General features: G+C 35.8%; 1 protein-coding gene and 1 long non-coding RNA gene across 8 annotated transcripts in view; one reads left to right on the plus strand and one right to left on the minus strand.

Annotated features, from left to right (window-relative positions):
- The window catches only part of LOC118740676, a 14,181-nt gene extending 4,068 nt beyond the window's left edge, over nt 1-10,113 (minus strand). The window contains exon 1 of one of the 2 annotated variants that reach the window (XR_004993174.1): nt 9,950-10,113. This is a non-coding gene — a long non-coding RNA (uncharacterized LOC118740676). Of the gene's footprint in view, nt 1-3,323; nt 4,577-9,949 lie in introns of those variants that run through there. The other variant, XR_004993173.1, reaches the window with a different exon arrangement.
- LOC118740674 (serine/threonine-protein kinase grp-like) overlaps nt 1-26,399 on the plus strand; it is an 80,076-nt gene that overhangs the window by 22,223 nt on the left and 31,454 nt on the right. Inside the window, exons 1-4 of one of the 6 annotated variants that reach the window (XM_036472291.1) lie at nt 4,790-5,326; nt 20,032-20,052; nt 23,097-23,503; nt 24,730-24,953. In XM_036472291.1, coding sequence (XP_036328184.1) covers nt 23,367-23,503; nt 24,730-24,953 — 361 coding nt within the window. In that variant the 5' untranslated portion in view covers nt 4,790-5,326; nt 20,032-20,052; nt 23,097-23,366. The other 5 variants (XM_036472290.1, XM_036472292.1, XM_036472294.1 and 2 more) reach the window with 5 other exon arrangements.

A 26,399-nucleotide genomic window follows, 5' to 3' on the forward strand; every position in this document is an offset into this window, starting at 1 on the left:
GAAAAATCTCATATCTGAACAATCAGTTGTATGGGAGCTATATGTTATAGTGGTCCGATTCTTCCGGTTCCGACAAATGATTAATACATTATAAAAATACACCCACCTACCAAATTTGATCCGGATATCTCGAAAACTGAGAGACTAGATTGCATACAAACAGACAGACAGACGGACAGACGGACAGACGGACAGACGGACAGACGGACATGGATAAATCAACTCAGCTCGACGTTCTGATCATATAAGTATACATTTTGATGGGTCTATCTCTTTTTGTTCTGGTACTTACAAACATCGGACCAAAGTTATAATACCATTTCATGCTCATGAAAGGTATAAAAATAAAATGACAAGTGATGACGGAACTACATACATATACAGTATCGGTCATACCAAAAGCACCTCCATTTTAAAGTGATATTGTTGCCACTGTGTTTATTTATTTATTTTTAAGAATTAACAAATTTCTGATAAAAAAGTTTGCAATTTTGAGGAAAATTGTTGAATTTTTTTTTTAGTTTAAAAATTTAGAAAAAATTCATCAAATTTTCATAAAAAAATTTAAACAAAATTTTTAGAAAAAATTCGGGTACGCAATTTTGTAGCTAATTCGCTGATTTTTGAATTTTTTCCTGGGAAAATGCGCAACATCGTATGGAGAAAAATGTCAAAAATCAAACGAAATCTTGAGCTACTTCAAACTTGCACTACTAAAATTGAATGGGCTATAAAACTGCATACTCTAAGCTTTCCTAAAAATTTGGAGATTTTCATAAAGATTTTATAACTTTTTTTTTAATTTTGTACTAGGCTTGAAATTTTGGATTTGCATATGTATATAGTTCTTATTATAATACCAACTGTATTACAAGAAACGACTTTTATTTAAATTTACAAACTTCTACCTCATTAAAGAATAATTGTGGTGGTAAGTTATGCGTCACCGCCAGTGTATTATTGAGCGGAGTAAAGTGTTATTGCATATTTTTTTTGTTTTTCAAAATTCTTTAATTATATGCAAATAAAACACCAATCAATGAAGTATTCTCCGCTTTGTTCGATGACCTTTTGCCATCTTTCGTTGATCGTCGTAATTCCAGGTTCGCAGCCTTCTACCTGTCTTTATTGGCGAAAACTGAAAAACTGAATAATGCACTGATTCTCCGCTTGGCAGTCTGACGACGACGCAGTCAAATGTTTAAAGCTTCGCCAAAACGGTTGTAGTCTTGAGTTGTCGTGAGTTCCCAAATTTTTCTGGATGACAGAATCTTTGGAACTGTCATAAGACAAAAGAAAACACACCCTTCCAATACCACTGCATTGAGCGTTTGCGCTTTCTTTGATAAAGTTCTGCCTTTGAAGTTGTTTGAGGCGATTCCTCATATCGGCACTAAGACTTATTGCGTACCACATTGTTATAAAGAATCCTCTTCTCATCAGCAGTTATTACTACTTTTAATAAAAATCGTTTTAATCGCTTTTTAGTTGCATATCGGAGATAATAACATATGTATGTAGGTGGTCGAATGACCATCTTTGTGTGAGTGGTCAAATGAAAATACCCAGTCGGAAATGGTCATGTGCAGTCATGTACCCAGGAATGTATCGGCCTTAGGCGCTCCTAGGAAAGTCGTGCATCCGTTTATACATGTCACGGTAATGCAAAGAAGAATGTTTTAATCTCAGACTCTTGGTAGCTGAAGCTCTTCGCCTGCTATGCGTGGCTGGTGAACAACATTCACGGGGAGAAGAGTTTGTGGTGATTTGTCTCTCGGTGAATGTCGTTGTTGGCTTGTCGGCACAGCTTCGGGCTCAATCAGGCCGGGATTTAAGCACAGGCTACATAGGCGCTAGCCTAGATTGCAAAAATATATGATTTATAAAAATTGTAAATGAAGAAAATATTAAAAACAGTGGCTGTGGTGTGGTTTAACAAAAAGTTATTTAAAAATTAAATTTAATTGAAAAAATATACAAATGTATGTATATGTTTTTTCTTTTTAAAATAATAACTAACAACTAAAAAATGAAATAAAAAACTAAATAAATAAAATGAAAATAAAGAAAAAATAAAAATGTTTTTAAAAATTAGATGACATTAAAAAAACAATCGAATAAATTTCGAGCCCAAAGTTGCATGCCTTTAATATACGCAAATAAGAGTAAACTGAGAAAGAGGATCGAGGCCTACAAACTTGTCCATGAACAAATTTACACGCTCGGTGATAAAGTAATTTTAGCGGAAAGTACAAAATTGTTTGAGATATGTATGCGAAAACGACTTGGATGACAATTTAGGGAACGAGGTAATACAATTTAAAAATTTATGCATGCACTTTCAAACAGACTATGAAAAAAAAATTAAGAAGTTGTTAGCAAAGAAATATTGATGTACAAACTTAGGTTTGATTATAACATCAAAGAATGCTTCCCAAATGTAGAAGTAGCATTAAGAATGTACCTTTCTCTCATGGTTACCAACGGTTCAACATAATGGTCATTTTCTAAATTTTGAACCTGTTAAAAACTTCGACTTCGGACGTCCATGCCGGAAAACAGGCTGCAATTTTTGGCTTTTTTTCACTCAGTATCTATAAGACCGTTGCTATCTTGAGTTCCGACAAGTCTGAAACTGCCTTTACCTTTTGATTTGAAAACCTTTTTGCGGCTCTCTACTTGGCTGACAGTTGTGGTTGTGTTCGCGGAGAGGAAGAGCAAGGGTCTCAGGGTTGATTTTTTTAGATTTTTTATCGAAGATGTTACGGTTTTCTTCCATATAAAAAATAAATTGTGTTTATTCATTATATGGAAGCAAATGCGACAAAAAACCCCTTTGATAATCAACCGTAATTTTTAGTAATTTTTAGGTCTGAAATTTTAAGAAAAAGCAATTGCTTAGTTTTATATTCAAACGGCCCATTATCAGGATTTGGCGTTCGCGAAAGAACTAGCAAAGTGGGGGAAATTGAGAGAGCTAAGCCACAGTTAACAGTTGCAAGTTGTTGCTGGCTATTTTCCAATTTGAGAGAGAATCGCTCGTTACTCACCCGCAAATTGCAGCTGGAGCTTTTTCACTGGAGGACTATAAATACTACTCTGTCCGAAGCTCAATGACCAAAACGATTTAATTTTAATTTTGCAGTTTTCCAAAATATCTCCAAATATTATTTTTGTTGTTTTATATACCAAAATATTTTTTTTATTTGGGTACACCTTGTTTCAGCGCTTTAGCAAAATTATTCGCTAGCGCTTTACTGTTTGCTGGGTGATTAAGAGTTATTGTAACAAATGGTACCAAGACAAATAGTTTTTGTTTTTACTTTTACTCGAGTCTTTTGCTAACCCCTTGATGCTTTTTTCGCCTTAACGATTCTCCAAATGACGACGTACATAACTTATTAACAAAGGTTGACTGCATTAACCGCTCTCAACTCGAATGACTGACCGACCGACCGCCTGTCTGCAGCACAGCTGCTGCGAAGGCAACTTAAACGCTCTCCAAGCAACAAAACGAAGGTTCATGAAGCTAAACATTTTGAAAAGAATATGTTGCTGATGATGATGATGATTTTGCTGACAATGATGAAAACGCTAATGAAGGTGACGATAATTATGACCACGATAGTGATGCTGTTGGCGCAACCAACAAATCGTGATAATCGTGATAACAGGAGTTGTGAAGGGCCAAGGAAGCGGAGGATAGCTACAGTTCGGCTATAGTACGATGTATTGAAGTACAGGTGGTAAGGGAGTCGTCGTCATTTCGTTGCAGGTTGGAGACTACAACTGTTTCAGGCTACGAAAAAATATCCAAACAAAAATGTGCCAAAAGCGCAGGGAGCCAACAAAAGAGCGCGCGTGAGCGTAAACCGCGCGCACAACATGGCATTGGTGGATGTTTAAGATGCTGATGTAGAAAAAAAAACAATATGCAAAATTGAAGGAGTCGGATGGTTGGAGAAGATGTGTGGTGTTGTTGTTGCACTTGAATGGATTACCAGCGGTGGAGACTTTGAACTATTCCTGTTGTTGGCATGTACATATGTATGCACAAACATAACTAAGGTGTAGGCATCGCACACGACACAACACGACGCTGCTGGTAACCTGCAATGACTCCCCGATCGGATGACGAGCGTCATAGTCATAGTCGTTGTCGTCGGCGTCGTCGTCGTCGTCGGGCAGCACAGGCATGCACAAGTTGACGCTGAGAGTGTGCTCATCAATATATATGAGTGTGTGCAATAGCTGAACTTGTTCACGTGAGGCTGCAGCAGTAGCACCCATACGGTGGTGCGGTGGTTATAGAAGGCCAAGTCTGTGTGTTAAGGAAGACTTTGGGCAATTGCGTTGGTTTTAATGTGATGTGCGAGATTTGGTAAGGCTGCTGTTTGTTTGCAGCGCTGCCGGCTGAATGGACCCCAGTGGTGAGATGGATGCTGCTTTTGCTGCGCTGCTGTGACTGACTATCTTGTCTACCTTTTCTCCGCAACCCATCTCACCCTTGCGCCTGTTGACTTGCCTGGCTGGCTGGCGGTTGGCTTGATTCAATGCCATCCTATTCGACCGGTGGTTGGCCCCTTACTCGTTCGTGCGCTCGCTCGTCGCTGGCTCAATCGTACGCTCGCTGGATTGCTGATCGTGCGTTAGCCGACTGTCGACGTTGGCGAAGATGATGATGCGGAACACAATTGTCGTTTCGCGGCGGTTGGCTTTTTTGCAGTTTAACTTTGGCACTTGCTCGTAGCGAAAGGAATCGGTATCATCTTAAATTTCCAATAGCACATTTTTTTTTTGTTATTCTGCACTGACAATTTTGCTGCTTATCTCTTTGGCCTGTTGGCTGGATTTTGAAGTCACGGGTGCGTTAGTGTAGTTTGGCTTTTGCACTCGAGGTGCCTGTTTCCATGCTCTGCTCCTGTCTGCAGACTTGCGTGATTAAAAAAGAATAGCAAAAAAACGGAATTTTGTGGTGTAGATACCTAGCAGCAACAACAACAACAGCTGAATATATGCGAAATGGATTGGTTTTCGGTGTTACGTTTAGTTTTTTTTTTATCCTTTCGCTATGTCGAAGTTTTGCCGTTGCGTAGACAGACTGTGCGGTCGGAAAGAAATTATGAAGAGAATGAACAAAACCACATTTTTAATATTTTATACAAACTGCAAAAGGACGTTAAAGTGTGTGAAAAAACGATACAAATGGCTGGCGAATGGAAATAATGACTAACCACAGTTGAGTGCCAATTATTTTGCAACGAAATGGAGCTAAGCCGGCGGTTGAGCATACACGCTGATCATTCCAGTTGGCAAAAAAAAACACGTAAGTCGAACTAAAAAAATGTGTAAAAATAAAATTTCATAAATTCAATTTTATCTACTCATAAACGACTTTTTGTTAGTGAAAGAACTCCATACAAACTTTGCGAGGATACACGCCCTATATTAGCGGCGGCGGCGCTCTTATGCACCTTATACATACTTATGTACAGATAGGTACAGAAAGACATACCATTGCATATGCATGTATACCATACATACACACACGCGCGAAACGCAATCACACATACACACACATCCACACAATTTAATACCCTTCACCTTCTTCAGTTCTTAATTGAAAGCGTTCGCCAATAAAAAAAAAACAAAAATCGAGAGATATGCATTGTTCAAGTTAAAAAAGGATATCATACCCTCAGCAACGGCCTCCTCGGCAACCAACGCCGCATTCGACGCGCTGCAATGTAGTAGAAGAAAAAAACTTCTATTGCTGGAAATACCACTTTGCCAATTTTTTGCTGCGTCTTTTGCTCAACTTGCACCTATTCCTCTACAAAAATGTACCTTCCATGGTCGTCTTGCCGCAAGGAAAGCAGCGCACGAACAACGAAAAATTCACAAATCTACAAACAAAAAAGAAAAACGTAAAAACATAAAACAAAAAAAAAAAACAATAAAATGCTAAAATGCTAAAAAGCAAAGAAAAAAAGCCGACAAGTTCAAGTCGTTGCGGCATTGCAAAAACACGTTAAATTGAAATGCAGGCGGCGATTGCCGCTGTTTGTTGCACGTTGCTGCGTCTGAAAAATGCACTTCTTGTGCTCGATGCTAGGCGCTTTGCCTGCCGACTTCACGTCGATTGTTGCTATGTTGGTTGCTATGCTTGCAATGCAATGTCAATGCTGTGTTGTTGCCGGCCCACGGCGGATGCTCTGTCTTCGAACCGATGCCGTTGTCGTCGAACAACAATTCAAAACGAGATTGCTCCCAATCAACTGCCTGCCGCCGCCGCCGCCACCAAAGTGTAGCTCTGTTGCACCGGCATTTTTCAGCTTTGCGAGCCTGCCAACCATTAACCGGCCGGCCGTTGGACATCCTTACGTGTCTTTTGGCTGCAAGCTTAGCTTAGCTGCTGGATGGTGGTTGCGGTGATTGGCGGCGGCGGCACGCTTGCCGGCACTTTTTCTTCAATCTTGGTTTTACTTGCCCAAAGCGCTTGTGAATCGAACTCGGTGCGCTGACGATCAACGCATTGCTGCGCTTTTGTGCTTTTAATTTTCTTTCTTTTTTGTTTTACCAAAGTGAACGCGCGCACTCACTCGCGCCTTTTAGCGGCCTTTTTGGCTTCTTTTTGACTTAGCAGCTTGACTTGTTCTCGGGAATGTGGCAGTTAGTGAGCGCACTAAATTCAAATTGTCTGCGTTATTTGTGCCTGCCTGCCTACCTACGGATTTCTCATTCAATTGTGGCTTTGTGCATAGATATACTGGCATTGCAAGTTTATTTTTAGAAACTTTTGCGCTATGCAATCATTAAAATTTGTACCGATATATTCATATTTGGGTACTGACTTTTTTTAATTTTTGAAAAAAGGTCAACATTTAGTTAATACTTCGTTATAAAGGTTAGATTCGTTTGATGCGTAAATGAGAGAATTTTACCTATCGCGTGATGTCTTTAGTAAGTCGATGAGGCAATTAACTATACACGTAAGACTTACTTTTGACTACAAATGACATTTGCCGCCTATGGTTAAATCAAGAAGATTTTTTTGTGATTTAATTTGAACTTGCTTCTAATTTCCTATTTTTTAACCGACTTCATAAAAGGAGAAGGTCGGCATATTTTTTTTTTATGTATATTACCGCATAACTTGGGACCACGTCAACCGATTTTGATAATTCTTTTTCTATCGGAAAGTTAGTGTCTCCGAGGTGGTCCCATACTAATTTGGTTTGGATCCGATCGTTGGATCATGAAGAAATTAACGCTACTCTTAAATTTTATATGAGAATTGAAATCGGTTTTGTTTTTTTGCTTAAAAGTTACTTGTTTATATAAAAACTTATGGCCTTATTCATAAAAAATAAAGTAGATTTAAACTGCTCTATAAAGTCACATTTTCATACAAATTTTCGATAAAGCAGTTAAAGTCCTGTTTATTTTTTTTATGAATTTGGGTGTTAGACTACAAAAATCCGTCAGCAAAAATAATAATAATTTAAATCAAGGCGATTTTTTTTGCTGTTTGAAACTTGCACTTGCACTACATACTCAAAAATTTTCTAAAAATTCAGATACAATTTTGATGAGCATTTGTTGAATTTTTTCTAAATTTGATATAAAGTTTGAAATTTTGTTTTATATGGGTTGGGTTAAAGCATGAACAATCAGCCTTATCATGAGTTTAATTTTCCCCGAACCGGTTCACTTTTCACTATTGATTTCCATGGTTTTACTATGGGTGGATGACAAATTTTCGGGTGATTTTTTTCAGGTAAAGCTCACGATAAGGCAGAATATTTTTATAAAAAACAACAACACAAATATTTACTTGAAAAACATTGTGAACATTAAAACAAACAAAAATAACACGTGAACACTTGTTTGAGTCAACGTATAACGAAGCCCATTATATTAAATTAGCTCTAACTTGAGCGTTGATTTTTGACAATTTTTTTTTGTCAAAGGTGTTGCTCATTTTCTCCATATAAAAAAATCGTCGAACGTACTTTGTATGAAAGAAAATGACTGGCATCGTCAACGAAAAAAATTGCTTAAAATCAACGGTAAGTCCTAGCTACTTTAAACTTACATACTTGCATACTTAAATTATTTCTAAAAAAATCGAAATAAAAAGCTCGGAATTTTTACGAAAGTTTGTTGATTTTTTTTTGAATGTTGCACAATTGAAAACTTGGATTTATATGGTTTTTGTTAAAGAAAATGCTAAGTTTTTATATACAAATAATTAAAATTAAAATATATTAAGATAAATGGTCAAATATGATAAGCACTAAGTCGGAGAAAATACACTGCATCAGGACCGAATTTCAATTGAATCGGTGAGTTCGATAACCGTATAAGTCCAAAATCACTTTTTTGCTGTTAAGAGCAAAAACCGTACACGTCCCGGACATATACGGGTTTTCTATCATTTCACTGTACCAGATACTTCGTCGTTAACGTAGCACAGCTGATTGCACCCGTGAGATGAGGAGAAAACCCGTACATGGGGGTGACTTATTTCTACTGTTTTCAATCTCAACAACAAAAAATTTGTTTAAGTGGCAACACTAGTGTCTTGTGGTTTTTGCTGAGCGTTTGAGTTGGAGGAATCGTTCTCTTCTTCGAAATGCATATTCGCACACCATCTTCAAATTTTGTAAATTATCAGAAATCAGATACGAAAATATAACTGCTTGTGGATGATACAGATTCAACGCAATTAATACAAAAATAAGCTAACTTCCAAAACGTCAATTGCATTGCATACGTATAAAGTATAATGTTCTATAACGCCGATCTACAAATGCTTGAAAATGTATACTTTTCCAAAACGCATCCGAAAAGTTATCGAAACGCATCGCTAGAGTAATCAGGGCATTAGAAACAAAATTGATGCTTCGTTTGTTTTTGGTTGCGATTGGTGTTGGGAAAATGGAAAATTACAAAAATTACGAAAATTAATTTATTGTTATATTGAATATTCTAAATATGCAAAGTATGTGGTTGCAAATTTTCCCAACTCTGCATATTAAAACATTTTAAATTCCTCAGTAGAATAGTATCCAAATATTGTATTGGTACGTTTTGGAAGTCAGCCATACACTAGTATTTTTAGATTGTCTGAAACCGATTATGTATTTGTATACATATAGATAGGGCGATCTTCGACTCAGCCGACGATATAGTTGCGTTTAAGACCGAAGTCATACCGCCTTTTTCCGCGTCTGAATTTGCTGAGCTAATATCAATACTAAATATGACATTTTTTTATTGTAGAAAGGTCTTCACATTCTAATTTCTCTGCACATATGGTAATTTCGCTCACAAGAAAAAATTCATTGTCACATACGATACAATTTACAGTCAATTTTTGACCATTATTTATGAGAGCCGAATACGGGACAAAAAATAATTTTCCAAATTTTTTCCACAACAGCTTACAGCTTCTTCAATGATCCTAGATGTATTAGCTCTGAAACAGTATCCTTTTAGTAACATCACAAATTTGTAGGATAATTTTATCGAGATTTTTACTCCGTAAAATTGGTTATAAAAATTCGTTAAATTTTAGTATAATAAAGTGTAATTTTAAGTCGCTAAGGCTTACCATTAATTTTTGGCAAGTTTTTTTTTTTTTGTTGACGGTGTTACGCATTTTTTTCATGCAAAGTAAGTATGTGCGACCATTTTTTTGAAAGAGAAGCAAATGAGCAACACTTTCCACTCGCACTTTATTTTACTTAATTTAAAATTTTTTTCTAAAGATTCTAATTAAAAAGTTTGTAATTTTGGTGAACCATTGCAGAATTAATTTTTATAGTTTTTTGCACAAAGCTGGACATTTGGTACGATATGGTTTTTGTTAGGAAAAGAGCTTTACTTTCATAAAATAATGAATAAACATTAAATAGACTAAGGAAAAGTAGCCAAAACTTACTAAAATGTCGAATCCTAATTTCTATTTTGGTCACTGTATGTATTCTTCGATTCGAATCCAAATTCTTTTACGGAACTCCCTCCTACTAACTTATTCTACTAAATAATTTCGCTGACCGGCTAGATGTCGTTGGGAACACGAGCAGCAACAGCCAGAAGCAACTAAGCACAAGCCGTAGTGCACACAAGTAAATAGACGAGGAAAACGTTCGTTCTAATCAGTGTTGCCAGAACTTTTCGGGGCGATCGGCTAGATTGGACAAAAAAAAAAACGGCTAAAATGTTTCAACTAGAATAAATTTTTTTTTTTAAATACATAAATTACAATTAGTAAGACCAGTAAATCCATTGAATTTTTTTTGTTTAAAAAATAAATTTTTTATATATTATAATAATATTTTTGTTTAACAAAGGAAACTCGTTATACGTAGCTAAGCTTTACATCAGAAGTCATGTTTGTATTACTTAAATATAAAAACAGATAAATTCTTTTCTATTAAACAATTTTGCCTTCTTATAAATATTGAAACATTTTCAGTAGGTTGCTTTTTGTCCCGCAAAATGGCTATATTAGCAGAAAGTATGGCACTTTTGCTAAGTCGGACGGCAATATTTTGCGAAATGAACACGTAAAGCTGTGAAAGGGCTGAGGAAAACAGGGCAACATTATTTCGAGAAAAGAAAACGCCATGATACAAACACACAAGGTAGTTTAATTTATTAACATTCGTTGTTGTTGCCGACCATTTCACTTTTAACAAGTTAATGACATTTAACTAAACCAGATTCACTAGCAGCCAAATTTTTGTTTCTTGAAAAAGTAAAAAAAAAAATTGAAGTTAGTGAAGTTGGATGAAAATATTAAAAGTGTTGCGCGTTTCCAAACTGCCAGAATTCGGTACAACTGAGCAAACGTTTGAAAGTAAAGTTTTTTGCTTTTCCGAGGATAGGGTACGTAGTACGATCTAATGCAGTTTGATGACAAATCGCTGACGCAAAATATTTTTAAACCTCTGAAAGATGTACCGTTATACGCAAAATTGAAGCAAGTTTTGCCTATTTTTCTTTAGTTTATTTAATATTTATTATTTTTTATGAACAAATATGTAGCTCATTACTTAACAAACAACATACATATACTACAAACTACAATTATGAAAATTCTGCAAAACTTCAGCAAAATTTGTAATTTTTTTATCAGCTCAAATGACGCGTCCCAGTTTATATGTACTTGGGTCACTCGCTTAAAACAAAAAACGTTGAAATCGGCTCACTATCTGATTGTTTTTCAGTTTTATATAACACAGTCCGACATGAAAATTTTCTCAGAGATAAGACTAGACATTTCTAATAGATTTGGGATCACTAAATTTGTAAAAATAAAAACTTGTATATTTGAATTTTAATAAAATAAGGCGAATAGCGAATAGCAAAATCGGCTAAAAACGGCTAGTTTTTTTTGCAAACCGGTTTGCGGGCTAAACCGAATTTTCTCCGGCTGTTTGCTATCGCAACCGGCTAAATCTAGCCGGAAAACGGCTGAAATGGCAACACTGGTTCTAACATTCTAAATGCTATAACTACTCGACTGTTGAATGTTACTAACGATTGCGCGAGGGAAAGAGTACAATAATACGCGTGGAGATGTTGCAGTCAGCAAGAGTACAGCAGCCGAAACACACCGAAACAACTCGAAAGATGGGGGGAAATTTAATAGTGTGTAGTGGCCTGTTGAACGCGCGTGCAGAGCATCGGCTGCCATTGTCTGAAATGCTTTGCCCAAAAGCTTTGATGGAGGAGAAGGAAGGTGGAATAGCAGGCAATTGGTGGTGGAAGCACGCAACATCATCATTATCCTCCTCCTCCCTACACGGTGACTACATTCTGTGCGAGTTGGAGGTAGTCGACGAAGGCAGCAAAGACATAACAAAGATTAAGAAGGCAAGAGAGTAGTTACAACGAGTTAAAATAATTTTTTTTTCTTTGCTGCTGGCAGCTTCAAAATGGACCAGAAAGTGAGGTAGCCAACCAGCCAGCTAACCTCAGTGCCGAAATGAAGATTTTGCACGCCGTATGTAAGCCACATTTTCGACGTTAGGTTGGTTGGACGGTCGATTGGCTTGCTAAGTGCTCGTTTGTACAGACGTGCATGCATACATATGTATGTACATTAGAGCGGAGTAATTTGTTCGCAGCAAAATTTTCGAAGAAAGTGTATAGGAAATTCAAATTGTACGATTAATACTATCAAAAAGTGGCGAAAACACTATATACCAAAAATTACGTTTGACCCTCCCAATTTTCAAAAGAAAAATTAGTATATTGTAACTATTTTGGTCGAAATTTATTTCTCATTGTACCAAATTTTTTTTTTTCTGTTTTCACGGTTTTGTGCAGTTGTTTCTTAAATATGAAGAAAACACAAAACTTTGTAAAAGAAATCTAATTTCGTTCAGAAAAAATTATATTGCACTGATTTTTCTTTTTATAAATTGGGAGGGTCAAACCTCAATTTAGTATATAGTCCTTCGTTCACCATTTTTGCTTAGAACCGAACGTAGAATTCGAATATGCCTGCCATACACTTTTCGAAATTAAATTACTGCGCCCTAATGTACATACATACATTAGGATGCATCATCATAAAAAGTTGCGGCCTTCCCACCGGAGTTATACAGTCTATTATATTTTGAGGCTTTTGCGAAAAATATTAAGATTAACGTGAGTTGGGGCGATCTGAATATGCATACATACCTTCAAAAATCTCATTATTTTGATTCTGTTTATAAAATGTTTAAACACTTTTATGCAGGACTTTCAAACTTAAACTCTTCTAGCATCTGAGGTAATTTTTTGGAAAAAAGACTATTTTTTTTTTTAAATTGATTTTTTGAGGTTATTCCAAATATGTCCAGCTCACGTAAATCTTGATATTTTTCCGTAATATTTTGGCGGATGTTTTAAAATATAAACGATTTCTAGTTAGTTCTAGATAGTTCTGAAGGAAAAACAGTACCGATTTTTTTGTATGGAGAGTGATGCAATCTAATGTACATACATACATTAATAAAATAAAAAGACAATAACCGCTTGGTTAGTAAATATTGTTTAAAAATAGGCCTTCATCATCATCACAGCTTGAATACTTTAACAAACTGACTTGTCTGTGGTTAGTATGTACATACATACAGCGCCACACGTCACAAAAGATATTAAAATAATGTTTTATATCGAAAAAATATATCGCGAGCGAAGGTGTTGCTTTTGCTATTCCGCAGCTTAACACAACTACTTATACACTGCAGCCTCCAGCCGCTCATTTCTTATTCCTGCAAACTATTCCTTCCTTGGTTATCGCGCAGTTTTCAGGTACACATATCTACATCAGCTCCTTACGCCCCGTACTCCCTTAGCCACTTGCCATTTTGTGCTCCATCGTTGCGCACATTCGCGCCCCCCAGCAACAAAGTTCATTTCTCTTTCAACTCTCCCACTCCTCTGTATTTATTTACATATGTATTTAAAACGTCATCTCCGTAGCCGCTGATTTAGTATGTTTTGCCGCTATATAAAACCTCTAATACTCGTTACTCGTTGAGTGGAGGTGTGGGTAAAGGTTGAAAATGAGTCGTGGAGAAGGTAAAAAATTGTGGTATGTCGGTTGGCAAAAATCGTCAACGGCAACGCAGCAGACCAACATACATACATACATGCATACCTGCAAAAGAAGAAAAGTGCTTCGAATTCCTTTTTTGCACAAGTTCGTATGGTTTTTGCATAATATAGCTTTAGCACTTTTTAAATTTATTTTAAACATACGCTGCTTTTGTGTTATATATATGTATGCATGTATTTTTTTTTTGCTAGCGCTAATGCGCGATGGTGGTAAACTCGAATGGAGCACTCGACTGTCTGATTTTGTAAGCTTTGCTCTTTTCACTCTGTGATGCTGGTGCCGCTCTCGGTTTGCTGAGCTATGCGCCCACACGTTGCTATTCTTTGCTTCATTTTTCTTGCTCTTGGCATTCGTGCTCCGGGTAAGTTCACCAATTTGATGGCTCTATTTGTATTCGCTATGTACTCAGCGGGTTGGGTTTGGCGATAGCCCAACATAATGCAGACATACATACATATGTGGATGTTCGTCATATTGCTCCAACGCCCGAATTTCCAATTACATATTGGTAAATCGTTGTCTGCTGCTTCAAGCGTTCCTTTCTTCTGCAGTCGATAGGAAGCGTGTGCGTGTGTGTATGTATGTTTGTATGTGAGTGCAAGGTGTTCAGCGTGGCCGATGATGATGCTTTGGTGTGTTGCTTCTCTTACTTTTTCACTTTTCTGCCCGCCATTTATAAATCTAGCAATCAGGTTTTCGGTTATATTTTTTTTTGGTATAATAAAAAGCTTAAAATAGCATTCAGTCATTAACATTGTGGAAGAATACAAGTGAGATATCTTAGGGTTGACAGATAGTTGACAGGGTGTTCAATATGGCGATGACAGTGTGAACAATATGGCAGCCAATATGGCATACAACACCGAATGGCCCGAAGTAGCCAAACTACGACCCGAATGAAACGCTTCGTGAAAATCCAGGGTTGCGAAGTGGTATTTTGTTGGAAAATATAAAAGCCAGGATTTTGTGCAGCGCCGAATTTTAACAAAAGAGGGTTTTGTGTTCTCAAGATGAACAGAAAAGGGTTGCTGTGCTGTTTCGTTTTAAGCTTATTTTAATCTTAAGGTATCTAATTAAATATTAAAAGGAGACAAAAATTAAAGCAGAAATTTAAAATATATGTACATATCTGAAAATTTTAAATAAAATATATATTTTCACGAGAGACAAATTAAATAAAATGGGTTAACTTTAGGGGAAATATACTTATCAGATTGGGTCAGATAGCGCTTTTACGTTATAAATAAAAATAATTCCTACTTAAATTTTATATAATTTTGGTAACGTATTTCTAAGCTGACCCTGAGATCTGTGAAATAATACATATTTATGTGCATATATTGCGTTGATTATGCTCTAAATCGCTAAATAATTCTTCCAGCAATCAGCACCATTGGAAAGTGAAGTGACAATAGGCTGGTTTTCTTTATACAGCCCGTTTTAAATTCGTATTATTGTTATAATAAATTACAATTATTGTTTGTTTCCATTTCGGTCAACCGCGCAAATTATTTATTAAAAAAATGTCGTTTAAAAATAGCAATTTTGTTTACTTTTGAATAAGACTTTATCGAGTGCGCTATAAAGACAGGGGGATAAATGCTGTAAAGAAATATATGTTGAGTCCAATCGGTTTTTTGCTAATCCGGTTTTTGTGTAGGTATAAACAAGGTATATTAAAAAAATAAATCTCCATGAAAAAATATCGTTATTTTCGTATTTAAAATTAATCGGAATTTTATGGGGGGTTATAAAAACTCGTTTTAATTGAAACTTTGTTTTTTTTCGGCTATATTTGTTATTATTTATTGGCCCAGATGCAAATATTGAATGAACTAACATATTTTAAATATTTACGGAACTACCATTTGTATACAATCCTGTATTCAAGTAGATGTAATTCGAAAAATTTAAACGGATTTCTTTAAATCAACCTGAGCTGCGGACATATTGCGAATTCATTTTAAAACATTAATCACTACATTATATTAGTATTAAATACTTTCAATTAAGAAACAATTATTATTAGAAAATAAATATGAATCGGTTTATTTTAAATATTCCAATGTATATTTTTTGTTAATGCAGATAGTGCGGATTTAACGTATTTTATAACCGTTACATGGGGAAAATAAATTTTAGGCAGATTGTTATTGACAATTTTTACATAATTTACGATTGCAATCAATTTCTTTCAAAACTATAATCTAAATGATTGCAAGTTGTATTTTTTACGATCAAAACAGATTCCAATATTAGGTATATTATGCAAATGCAATCCAATTTGATTTGAGTTATTCAGTTTTAGATACATTTATATTTCTGTGTTCGTATGGAATAGTAGTTTATGTCGGGAAGCTGGCTTTAGTATAATCCGGCATTCCCTTTATTATTTACAACACAAGGAATTTTTTGATGACCCTTAACAAGAATATGGACGTGCTAGTATCGGAACTATTTCTTGCACGTTTATTTATCCAAAATTTCTTCAACGGCTCGGCGCCAGTGAGGGTATGCTGCGAATGCCGCATTATACTAAATCCAGCCTTTCGACATAAGCTACTATTCCATACGAGTGGAGCACGTGCGAAATGCGGATTTTCCCAGTTGCAGTACAGCAGTAACTCGACACCTTCCTCACCAACCGCTCTGTCCTCTATGAGCTTCTTAATGTAACTGCAAATAAAAGATGAAAATTTGAGAAAAAATACTATCACAGCGTTTCACTTGTAGCGTTTCACTCTTGTAGTATATTGGCTATCAAGCACCAGAAAATTTCCATCACGCATTCCATATGCCACCGATTGTCGTGGATCAATTAAAATACTGTCATCACAGCTTTTTGGTACTCCAGCAACTGGTGTGTCTATGGCGGAGTTATGTGGAGCTGTTGCATGACTAAAATCAATTTGGGCTCTTTGAGAACTGGCTTGTTTGTTGCGCGCTATTGGCATCAAATGTATGCAAATTAGATTTCCAAACGGGCAACTGTTGAATACAGGAAAAAATGTATTTTATATGGTTCCGCTAAAGTGCACTACTACCGTGTATAAATTGGCCGACCTTCTAATAAATCAAGCAATCTTATTGTATCGTCATCGCCGCCAGTCACCAAGAAATTTCCACTTGGGTGAAATGCAACATCATTCTCCGGCGACGAATGCACTGTATTAGCTCGCCTTCAGCTTTGTCAAATATCTTAACGCGGTTACAACTTAATGCTAAAGCCACCAGATTGCCGTCTGGATGCCATGCCAGCTGTCGTCCCGTACCTCTTCCCCCGGTGAACGTTCGCATACATTCGCCTGAAAATGTATCGCAAATTCTTAACTTGTCGCCGCACGATGAAATGAACTTACCATTAGGGCTGAATTTTGCTGCGCGCACCCATTTGTGTGTATTTTGAATCAGTATTTTGATGGCTGTTCGCCATTTTTCTAGTCTGCAAACGAATAAGCTGACGAAGAAGCAAACAAATTCAAGCACATTGTTGCATTCTACCGTACATTTTAAAAGCTTTAAAATCTTAAAACATATGTGAAACACTTTTATAATCTGAATATTTCTAATGTCGCAATCAAAACCAAATTTTATAAATAGCATTTTTAAAAAGCAATCATCTAATATTTTTCAAGTTTTTGGGCATATATGTTACCTTTTGAACAACAAATACTACCAAGTTTTAAGAGACTATTTAATGCAACTCAGGTCAAAAAAGCGCACTTTAGACCAAAATAAGCAACTCTAAAAAACAGATGATCGCAGCTGTGGCCCAGGATGACGTCTATTGCTAAGATATCTCACTTGTATTTGTACACAAGGGTCATTAAAGATTAATCGTATGTTACGGCTGGGTTAATAATTTAATCTGGGAATAAAGTAAAGCGTTCTAATAAATGGTAATAAAAATTTGTAGTAAAATCTCGCTTACTGCAAATTATGACTTGAAATTAGAGATGGGCAATGCATGTGACTTTCTACGTAATCCGTCGTCGTGTCACGCTTTTCACACGAGAACGTGAGCGGTTTTGAGAGAAAATCGCGGAACCTCCGCCATCGTCCATAACTGAACTTTTTGCTGGCGTCAACGTGCGTGAGTTAGATTTTCTGGTCAATCACGTTATTTTAACATAGAGTGTCAGTCAAACTCGTACAGTAAATTTGTTTTCATATTTTTAAAATATTTTGTTTTATTTAAAATCTATTAATTTTTAATACAAATATATCGACACCTGAGTGGAAGAATGACCTATCTCGGCAGTCAGTTCGAAAAGGTGCTATCTCCGAAAACTTTTCAAGAGCGGTCTATTTCAGAATTTGATTGAAAAACACCCCATCTCAGAATTTAGTTGAAGAACGCCCTACCTCAGCTGAAAATACATTGAAAATGTGCTGAGATAGAGCGTTTTTAAATCGGCAGCTGAGATAGGGCATTCTTCAACCAAATTCTGAGATCGAGTGTTTTTCAATACAATTATGAAATAGGGCGTTCTTCAATCAAATTCTGAAGTAGGGCATTTTCGAGATCGGTCGATCTTCCACTCAGGTGTCGATATGTAGTTCATACTACAACAAAATCCTTAAAACTATATACATACATTTCCTTACCAAACATTAACAAAAACACGTCAAATGTTCATCAAAATTGTGAGTAGATTGATCTCTCCCTTTCTAACAAATAAAGCAAAAAAAAATTGTTTTTTTTTTTAATAACGGGGAAGTTTTCAAATAGAATGTTCATATTAGAGACAATGGACATTGGCACCAAATACAGCATATCTGTGAAGTTTCAAGAGTATATCACCAAATTAAAAAAATTAAATAAATAAAAAATGGCAGCATGCATTTTGTAATTTTTGAAATTTAACGATTTTTTTTTTTTTATTTTAATAATTTAAGATACGTGTAATAAGTGTAATAAAACTAGTGTGCCACCAAATGAAAAAAAAAATTGCATTGAGTAAAAGATTACTATGATTGAGAAACTAAAATTCCATTTTTACAATTTTTATTGCCACACTCGTAATTCATTCTAAAACGCTGAGAGTCACTTTTAAAATTCTTGACGTTTCCAAACAATTTAATTTTTAAATTTACTCACAAACTCACACACACATTTTCATTTTCAATCTCAAGCAACAACAATTTCGAACAATTTCAATTTTTTATTTTCACTTTTATATGATTTTAAAATGTTGGCAAACTTCAAAAAAAAATCATGGCCGACAAATTGAGAGAACGCTTCTACCTTGCTATGTTTTTATCATGGGTGCATATATCATTTAAATACAATTTCGCGATGGAATATCGTTCTTTATACAAAACTGAAGATGATGCGCTTTCTAAGATAAGTGTGCCACCATTTTCGACCAAAATTGTCGAAAAATGTAACAACTCGTAAGATTTGCTCTTATGTACATGAGTGCATTAAATGAAGCCAATGACTCCATTGGTCGCCAGCATCAGCGAAACAAATTATTCGATGCGGTCGTAGCAGGTGATTACTGAGTTAAGCTGGAAAGATCCAGTGAATAAAAATTTAGCTCATTTTGGTATTTATGCTTTTCCTACGCAAAACGAATAGGTAGACATATCTCGTGCTTATACTTGATTTATATTTATACCTAAGTTCATGTTTCATGTTACAAATATAAAGCACTGGATTCTTTGAATGGCCTCGACTATCTTTACCCAGTTGTTTTTGCTGTTGTTGTAACTGCATACAAATTCCCCATCGAGTTTTTTTGGAAACAACACTTTATCGCCGTCTCTGAACGACAGATGTTTTTTGCGCTTGCTGACAGACGACCCCCAGTGCGGAAAATGAACCTTTTTGGGACAAAATTAAACATCCCCAGAACGAGAATAGATAGCGAATTAATAGAAAAATAGTCATGTTGTATGAAACAAATACCTTGTCCTTTAAAATGTCCCACGAAATAGAAGTTTTTCTTTTGTTTTGACCAGAAAACAGCAGATTTTTAAAATTAAAATTTCAATACATTGAGCACTAATCGCCAAAATAAGGTGGCTAAGCGATATGTTTTCTAAAAATTTATTTTTGATACAGAACTGCTCCTAAGGCATGTATGTAGATGCATTTCTGCATCAAAAAAAAATTAAAAAAAATAATATGGCGCTTAGGTTTTTTTGGTGGTTAGGGCTCCTTAAATTTCGGTTCATGCGACTATTGCGCAGTAAAAATATAGGTTAAAAATTTGTGCATTCTCTTTTCAGGTAAAAAAAAATATAATTTTTGAAGGTTATTTTAATGGTCGATATGTTATTACTATATTTATACTTTTGCTAAAATTTATTTACATACATATGTACATGTTTTATACACCAGTAAAATATTTTCGTGAAATGCTTTTTCATAAATGTTTCTTTCTTTGTTCTATTTTCAGCTCTGCGCTTTCAAAATCGAAGTGAGAACCCACAGTGGTCTTGAAGCAACCATAGCTATGACTAAAATGCCAACCAAAACGGCTTTCATAACTGTCTTTGTACATAATCATAGATCAAAATTTCGTTGAAAATAAAATTCCATCTGCTCCTATGCTTAAAATATTATAAAATGTTGATCTAGAACTTTCCAAATCCAGTTGTATAATCGCGAAGGTCTATGGTAATATAATTATAACACTTTCTTACGTTATAACCATAAAATATTTTAACTTAGTTATTCAAGAGATAATATTACATAATTGCATATTTTAATAATTCTCATTGCATAAATTTTATAAATTTACAAAGTCAATATAAAATATTATTTTATATAAATTCATATGTGTTTTCATGAAAATTCAACTACAGTTTTTTTTTAATTGATTATATATTTAGGGTCGTTAATCGAATTAACTTTATAATTGAGCCAAAATCTTAAAAATACGCCATGAATGGATTCTCCAGCTTGCTCCGACCACTTTCCGAAGGCGTCATTGCCTAAAAAATGCAGACAATGTTCCAAATGATTTAAAAGCACGTGAATTTTTAATGTTTCCGACATTTCTGTGCTTCGGAAGGCTTTAGCGAGTTTACGCACATGATTTTTTAATTCTGACCCAACTGACAAAGCAGTCAACCCATTGGTGGAGTTTATTTCACTCAATACATTTAAGGTATGTGCTCTCCCTTGTATAACTTTTGGATGGCTGGTTGCCGGAGCAGTGAGGCAGATATAACAAGAGCATGAACTGGTTGTTGTTTTTTTTTTGTCGAATCTTCATAGTTAGGCATGTTAGGAAGAGGCCGCGTTGCATTTGGCATATCCTTATCTCGGTCACAGAAAACCCTAAGACATGTACCACAAATGCCTAATGGGGACTTCGAATTGGTTAATCTAAAATTTTCACTAACGTATTTTTTAATAAGACACTCCAATTTTGCGGTTATATTAAATTCTGAAGATTTTGACGATCCGAATTTAATATTTCTCCCACAAGGCGCGCACACTTTAAATCTGTTCTCTTCGTGATTACACTTATGTTGTGGATGACTTATAGAAGACATGATGTGCAATCAAATAGCTTACACCAGAAATATTATCTTGGAGAAAAATACTATCTGTTTTTTTTTTACACTAATATACAAAACGATAACTTTAGAATACTCTGTTGAACAAGAAATACTAACAATTGCAGTTAAATTTTTTCCAAATTTTCATTTGACAATATTTTAGGCATAGGAGCAGATATGATTTTAATTCCAACGGCATATTGGTCTATGGGTGCGTTCCAAAACTGGTATGCAAGCAGTTTTGGTTGGCATTTTAGTCATACCTATCATTGTTTCAAGACCACTGTGTACCCGGCTACTTAAAAACCCAACAACAAAGAACAATCACACAGAGGGACTGACGAAAATTTGCTGTCTTCGAGTTATGCAAGTTTACGAACATTATTTCAAAATCAGCAAAAACAGTCTAAATCGCCTATAAGTTGTTCGAGCCGAGCAAATACTTCGTTATAGATTAGCTAAAAAAAAATATTTGTGCTTTTGCCTCGGCAATGTCATTTAACAAACTGAGCTTGGCCTATTACGGTGAAATGCTTCCTACTTGAAGGTTTTGCCATCTTCATCCTCTGGCTCGTTGAGCTTAGGGCGGTGATAACATTGATTGGCGCATTCTATTATTATTCCTGTATTGCTGGCAAAGTGCTTGCCACCACTCCGCTCTAGCCGAGAGAGAGGAAGCTATAAAGCATGTGGTGGTACCAACCGGAATTGAGCCGTCCAGGGTTGCATCGGCTGCCTCTCGACAGCTTTGCTTCTTCAATGCTAATGGGCGGCGGTCAATACCCAGCATGATGTTGTCGTTCTCCACTGAAGTTACCATTTAACAAAGCAGGGTGTTGTTGGGGTAGTTTCCATGATGATATCACACGCAAAATTTCTTGAATCGCATGAATTTGGCCTCCTGTCGACAAGGTCATGCTCGGACGACATTAAATGGTAGCCTGCAGCCGTTTGTAGATATGCGTTTAAACCCTTTGAAGACTGCGTATCGTCTCTTCCTTTTCCACCGACAGGTCGATTGTCTTTTAGTTACTAACATAGTTTGTTTGTCGGCTTCCTAGGTGCTGCCCTGTTGCGCTTTGAGGGCTTTGGTCCTGGTAGGTAGTTTTTTTCCAAGTGGCTGAGAAAGAGAAAAGGCTATTGAACGTGACTCCCAAATTCTTTGGGTAATCGGCTGAGCGGTATTTTTGCGTCATCCGCATGCCCGTCGAGTTCTGGACTAATTTTCTTGCTGCACGTGTTGAAGAGTTTGGCTATGGATTTCGCAACAGAAATTTGTATATATCTGGCAGTAAAGAACTCATAAACGTTTTAAAAGATATATTTCGTATCTTGCGACAATCTCAAGATGGTCGGTTCTATGTTATCTCACCTGATAAAAGTCATTTGGCATGGAGAAAAGGCAAAATATTTAGGTGGCAAAACCTTGACTTTAAAAATGATTTTGACCATTTCACTCACTGGAAATACATACTGCCATAGGCATCTGTCTTCAACGGCGTGACCAAACAAGAAAATTCCGCAAAGGGTTTTTGAGGAGTAATGCTGGAGTAGCAGTCCTTGGCCAGATATGAATCTGGGTCGTTCGGGTTACGAAAATCCGACTGTCGTGGGAACTTTTGATGTACATATGTACACAAGTAGTATGATCGTTTTCCTCAGTATCAACGATCGCTACACGTAGCACAGAAAATTTAAAATATTTCTTGCATAAACTAATTTCTGTTTACGTTCAACATAAAACTAAGAGCCAAAGTTTAAATTTTATTTCAAAGGGCATTTAAGCTTCTTATTTAAAAACAAATGCGTCGTAAAAATGTTAGCGAAACTTTATCAGTCTCCCCCTTCGCTCGACACAAAACCATCAGCATGCCCAACGTAACATATTGGTTGCACTCGACGAAAACCAATTTCTTCAACAAACATCATTCTAATAAAATATCTTTAACTTTAGCGGAAAAACCATCACCATCACGACAGCGGGAACGGCAGTAACGGCGACGGCGAACCCAGACGACATGCCGTTGTCAACAAATATGCACCAACAAACATAAGTCAGTGTACACCAACGTTAGTCATAAGCCAAACCAACGAAGTCAATTGCACTGTATAGGAAAAAAAAATTGCAAAACTTTGTGTTGTAAAGCGACATAATTTTGTGAAGTCAAGGAAGACACGACCGGTAGCACACACACACACACACACGAACCACCCACCCACCGACATGTCCGCCTCGATAATGCCTTTGTCTGTTGACTCGCTAAAGCCGGAAAGCAATGGTGATGGCGGTGACAGCAGCGCTCGCGAGTTCGTCGAAGGTTGGACACTTGCGCAAACACTTGGCGAGGGCGCTTATGGCGAGTGAGTACCTAGATATAAAATGATACAAAATAATAATGTCTTTAATTTTTTTATCTTCAAGTATTTAGATATTAAATTGGAAAAGGTTTTCTTAATTATAAATAAGGATGCGGGAAAAGGACATTGAATTTGATGAATAGAGCTGGCTCTAAAATTTTATTTACTTATAAAAGAGAACACATTTACATACTATAATTTCACGATATTTTTTGCATAAAAATAATGTACTCATATTTATACATTTTGCGAAAACATGAAAAATTTGCACTATTATGCGCATGCGCTACAATTTCTATGTCATTCAGCAATGCTACAAAACTCATTTTTCGTTTGCTGAAACAATTTCGGCAAGTCTCATTTTACTGGATATTAACATAGATACATATGTAAACAAGTCTGTATGTCTATTTGTATTGTTTTTAGTTCTAGTTTGCTGTCTTTTCTGCAATTTCATGCATATTAGGAAATTTTCTAGCCGCAAATTGACTACACTTTTTAAGTCTATTAACTTTTTTCTGTTCTCTTTTGTTCGTAAAGGAATTCGCCATTTAGTATATAAGTTGTTTGCATTTACAACCCCCACGCAAATAACAATAGTTAAATGTAACAAAAACAATATGAAAATAGTGCTCATACAAAAAACAAAAAACACGTTAAGGTTATTCTCTATGTCTTGCAAAACCCTTGCACGGTGCAAGGATTGCACAGCAGAACCGGTTTTCCTATGGGGAAAATTTTGCAAATCGTGTAATACGTACACCATGCAAGGGTTTTGCAAGATTTAGAGAATACCCCAAATGACAAAATTGTTGTAGGTACAATTTTACTACCCCGAGTGCGAAAGATACGACTAGTGACCTGTAGAGAGTATACCTAAATACAAACATACATGTATAGTTGTAGTATCAACTCGTGTTTATCACACCAGTCGGTCGAAGACCAAACTGCCAAACGACTCTGCAACCGTTTATTCCAAGCTAAGCATTCGCAGCAATCCTTCCGCTTATCCAGTCTTCTGCCACATTGCTGTATACTACTACGTGCTAGGTAGTAGATACGTATAACAAACCAGTGCAGCATTTATTTCATTTGAAGCAGTGTGTAGTGTAGACTTTTGTTTTTAAATTTATTTTTTATTTTTTTTATTTTTTCCTTTACACATTGTCTTCTACTTGAACCGCTCTTTTATTTATTTTGTCCTTTGCATTTTCTTCCTTTTTTTGCAGAGTAAAATTGTTGATTAATCGTCAAACCGGCGAGGCTGTTGCTATGAAAATGGTCGATTTGAAGAAGCATCCGGATGCTATGCTCTCCGTACGCAAAGAAGTTTGCATACAGAAACTACTACAGGATAAGCATATTCTACGTTATTTTGGCAAACGTTCACACGATGATGTGGAGTATTTGTTTTTGGAATATGCAGCTGGTGGTGAATTGTTTGATAGAATTGGTGAGTAATCAAAAAAGTGTAAATGTCGTGCAATTAATTTGTAGTTTGCATACAGTTCCGTAGATAGAGCGTGAAGTGTTTTAATTTCGCAGAAAAATACTTGGACATATATTTAGGATAAATGAATTGTACGGAGATTGTAAATTGTGGGTAACTACACAGTCGATGAGCTGGCTAGGAATGGGCGGAAATCTCCGGTGGCAGACACCCTAACCAACACTTTAAATCATAACCAAAATACATATCGTCACCTTAATTCACGGAGGCCCTAATCAACAAATTTTTAATTTTATAGGACAAGCAAAAAACAAAAATAGTATCAAATACAGCTAGGACTTTTTAAAAAATTGCATGTAACTCCGGTGTTTTTGGTACTAAGACCTTAAAATTTTTATTTAATACATCCTACCAACATTTGGAAAAAACGCAATTTAGAAAAAAGTGTTGGTTAAGGCCTTTGTGAATTAAGGTAAACTATATATACATACATATTTATGTTTACAGGTATCCTCTAATCACCACACAATAAAATTTTTAAACACCTCTAATATTAGTGTAGTCAAGCTGGTATACCAAATCGTTATCGCTAATCTCCAAATCGCCCAAAATCGCCAAAAGATCGCCAAAAATCTCCAAAATAATTGAAGGGGCGCATAACAGCATGCAAAATCTAGTTACATGCCCTTCATACTCCCAGATTTGGCTGATTACACATTGCGTCTGTTACTTTTTCATGTTGTATACTTTTAGGCCCCACTGATTTCTACAGAAATTTGGCGAAAAAATTTAGCGTAGCTATTGTTAGAGTTCAACTGCTGAATAACATATCCAAAAAGTACCATCGAGTGTGACATGGAGTATTATTTAACCGATAGATCGCCGTCATTATCTCTGATATTCGAATACTGAAAGACATATGTATGATACAACTCGAGCTACAAAAGCCGTACAAAATGTAGCACTAGCGCAGTATTTGTTAGTATAGGAAGGCAAAGAGCGTGGCTAAAACTGGTATATATGTACTTGGCTCGAGGGAAATATGCCATATCGACATTTCTCTCAATTGTTTATTTTTATTTTTGAGAGTAAAAAACACATATTCTGGCATTTTCGAACTACTATAAAGGCAGCGTCACACGATTGGTACATTTGAACAAATTTGTACATCTTATATTTTATATTTAAATTGGCAATCAGTTTTTCTTTACACTCCTTTTACGGCTAAACTATACTTCTAAGGTATAAATAATTATACATCATTAGAAAGGTATTTTGATGCTGGTGTGCAGAACATTTTTCAATTTTAAAATTAGTTGAAACGAAAAAATCAATTCAAAAGTGACACCAATACTAATGGCATACATGTACGTGGTTGGAGTGGAAATGCCTCCTAAATGTAAGTTACGGGATTTTCTACTAAAATCCCTAAAAAAATATATTTTTGAA

The sequence above is a fragment of the Rhagoletis pomonella genome, unplaced genomic scaffold (assembly GCF_013731165.1).
Source record: "Rhagoletis pomonella isolate Grant_MI unplaced genomic scaffold, Rhpom_1.0 Rhpom_scaffold_00006, whole genome shotgun sequence".
In the NCBI taxonomy this organism is placed as follows: Eukaryota; Metazoa; Arthropoda; class Insecta; order Diptera; family Tephritidae; genus Rhagoletis; species Rhagoletis pomonella.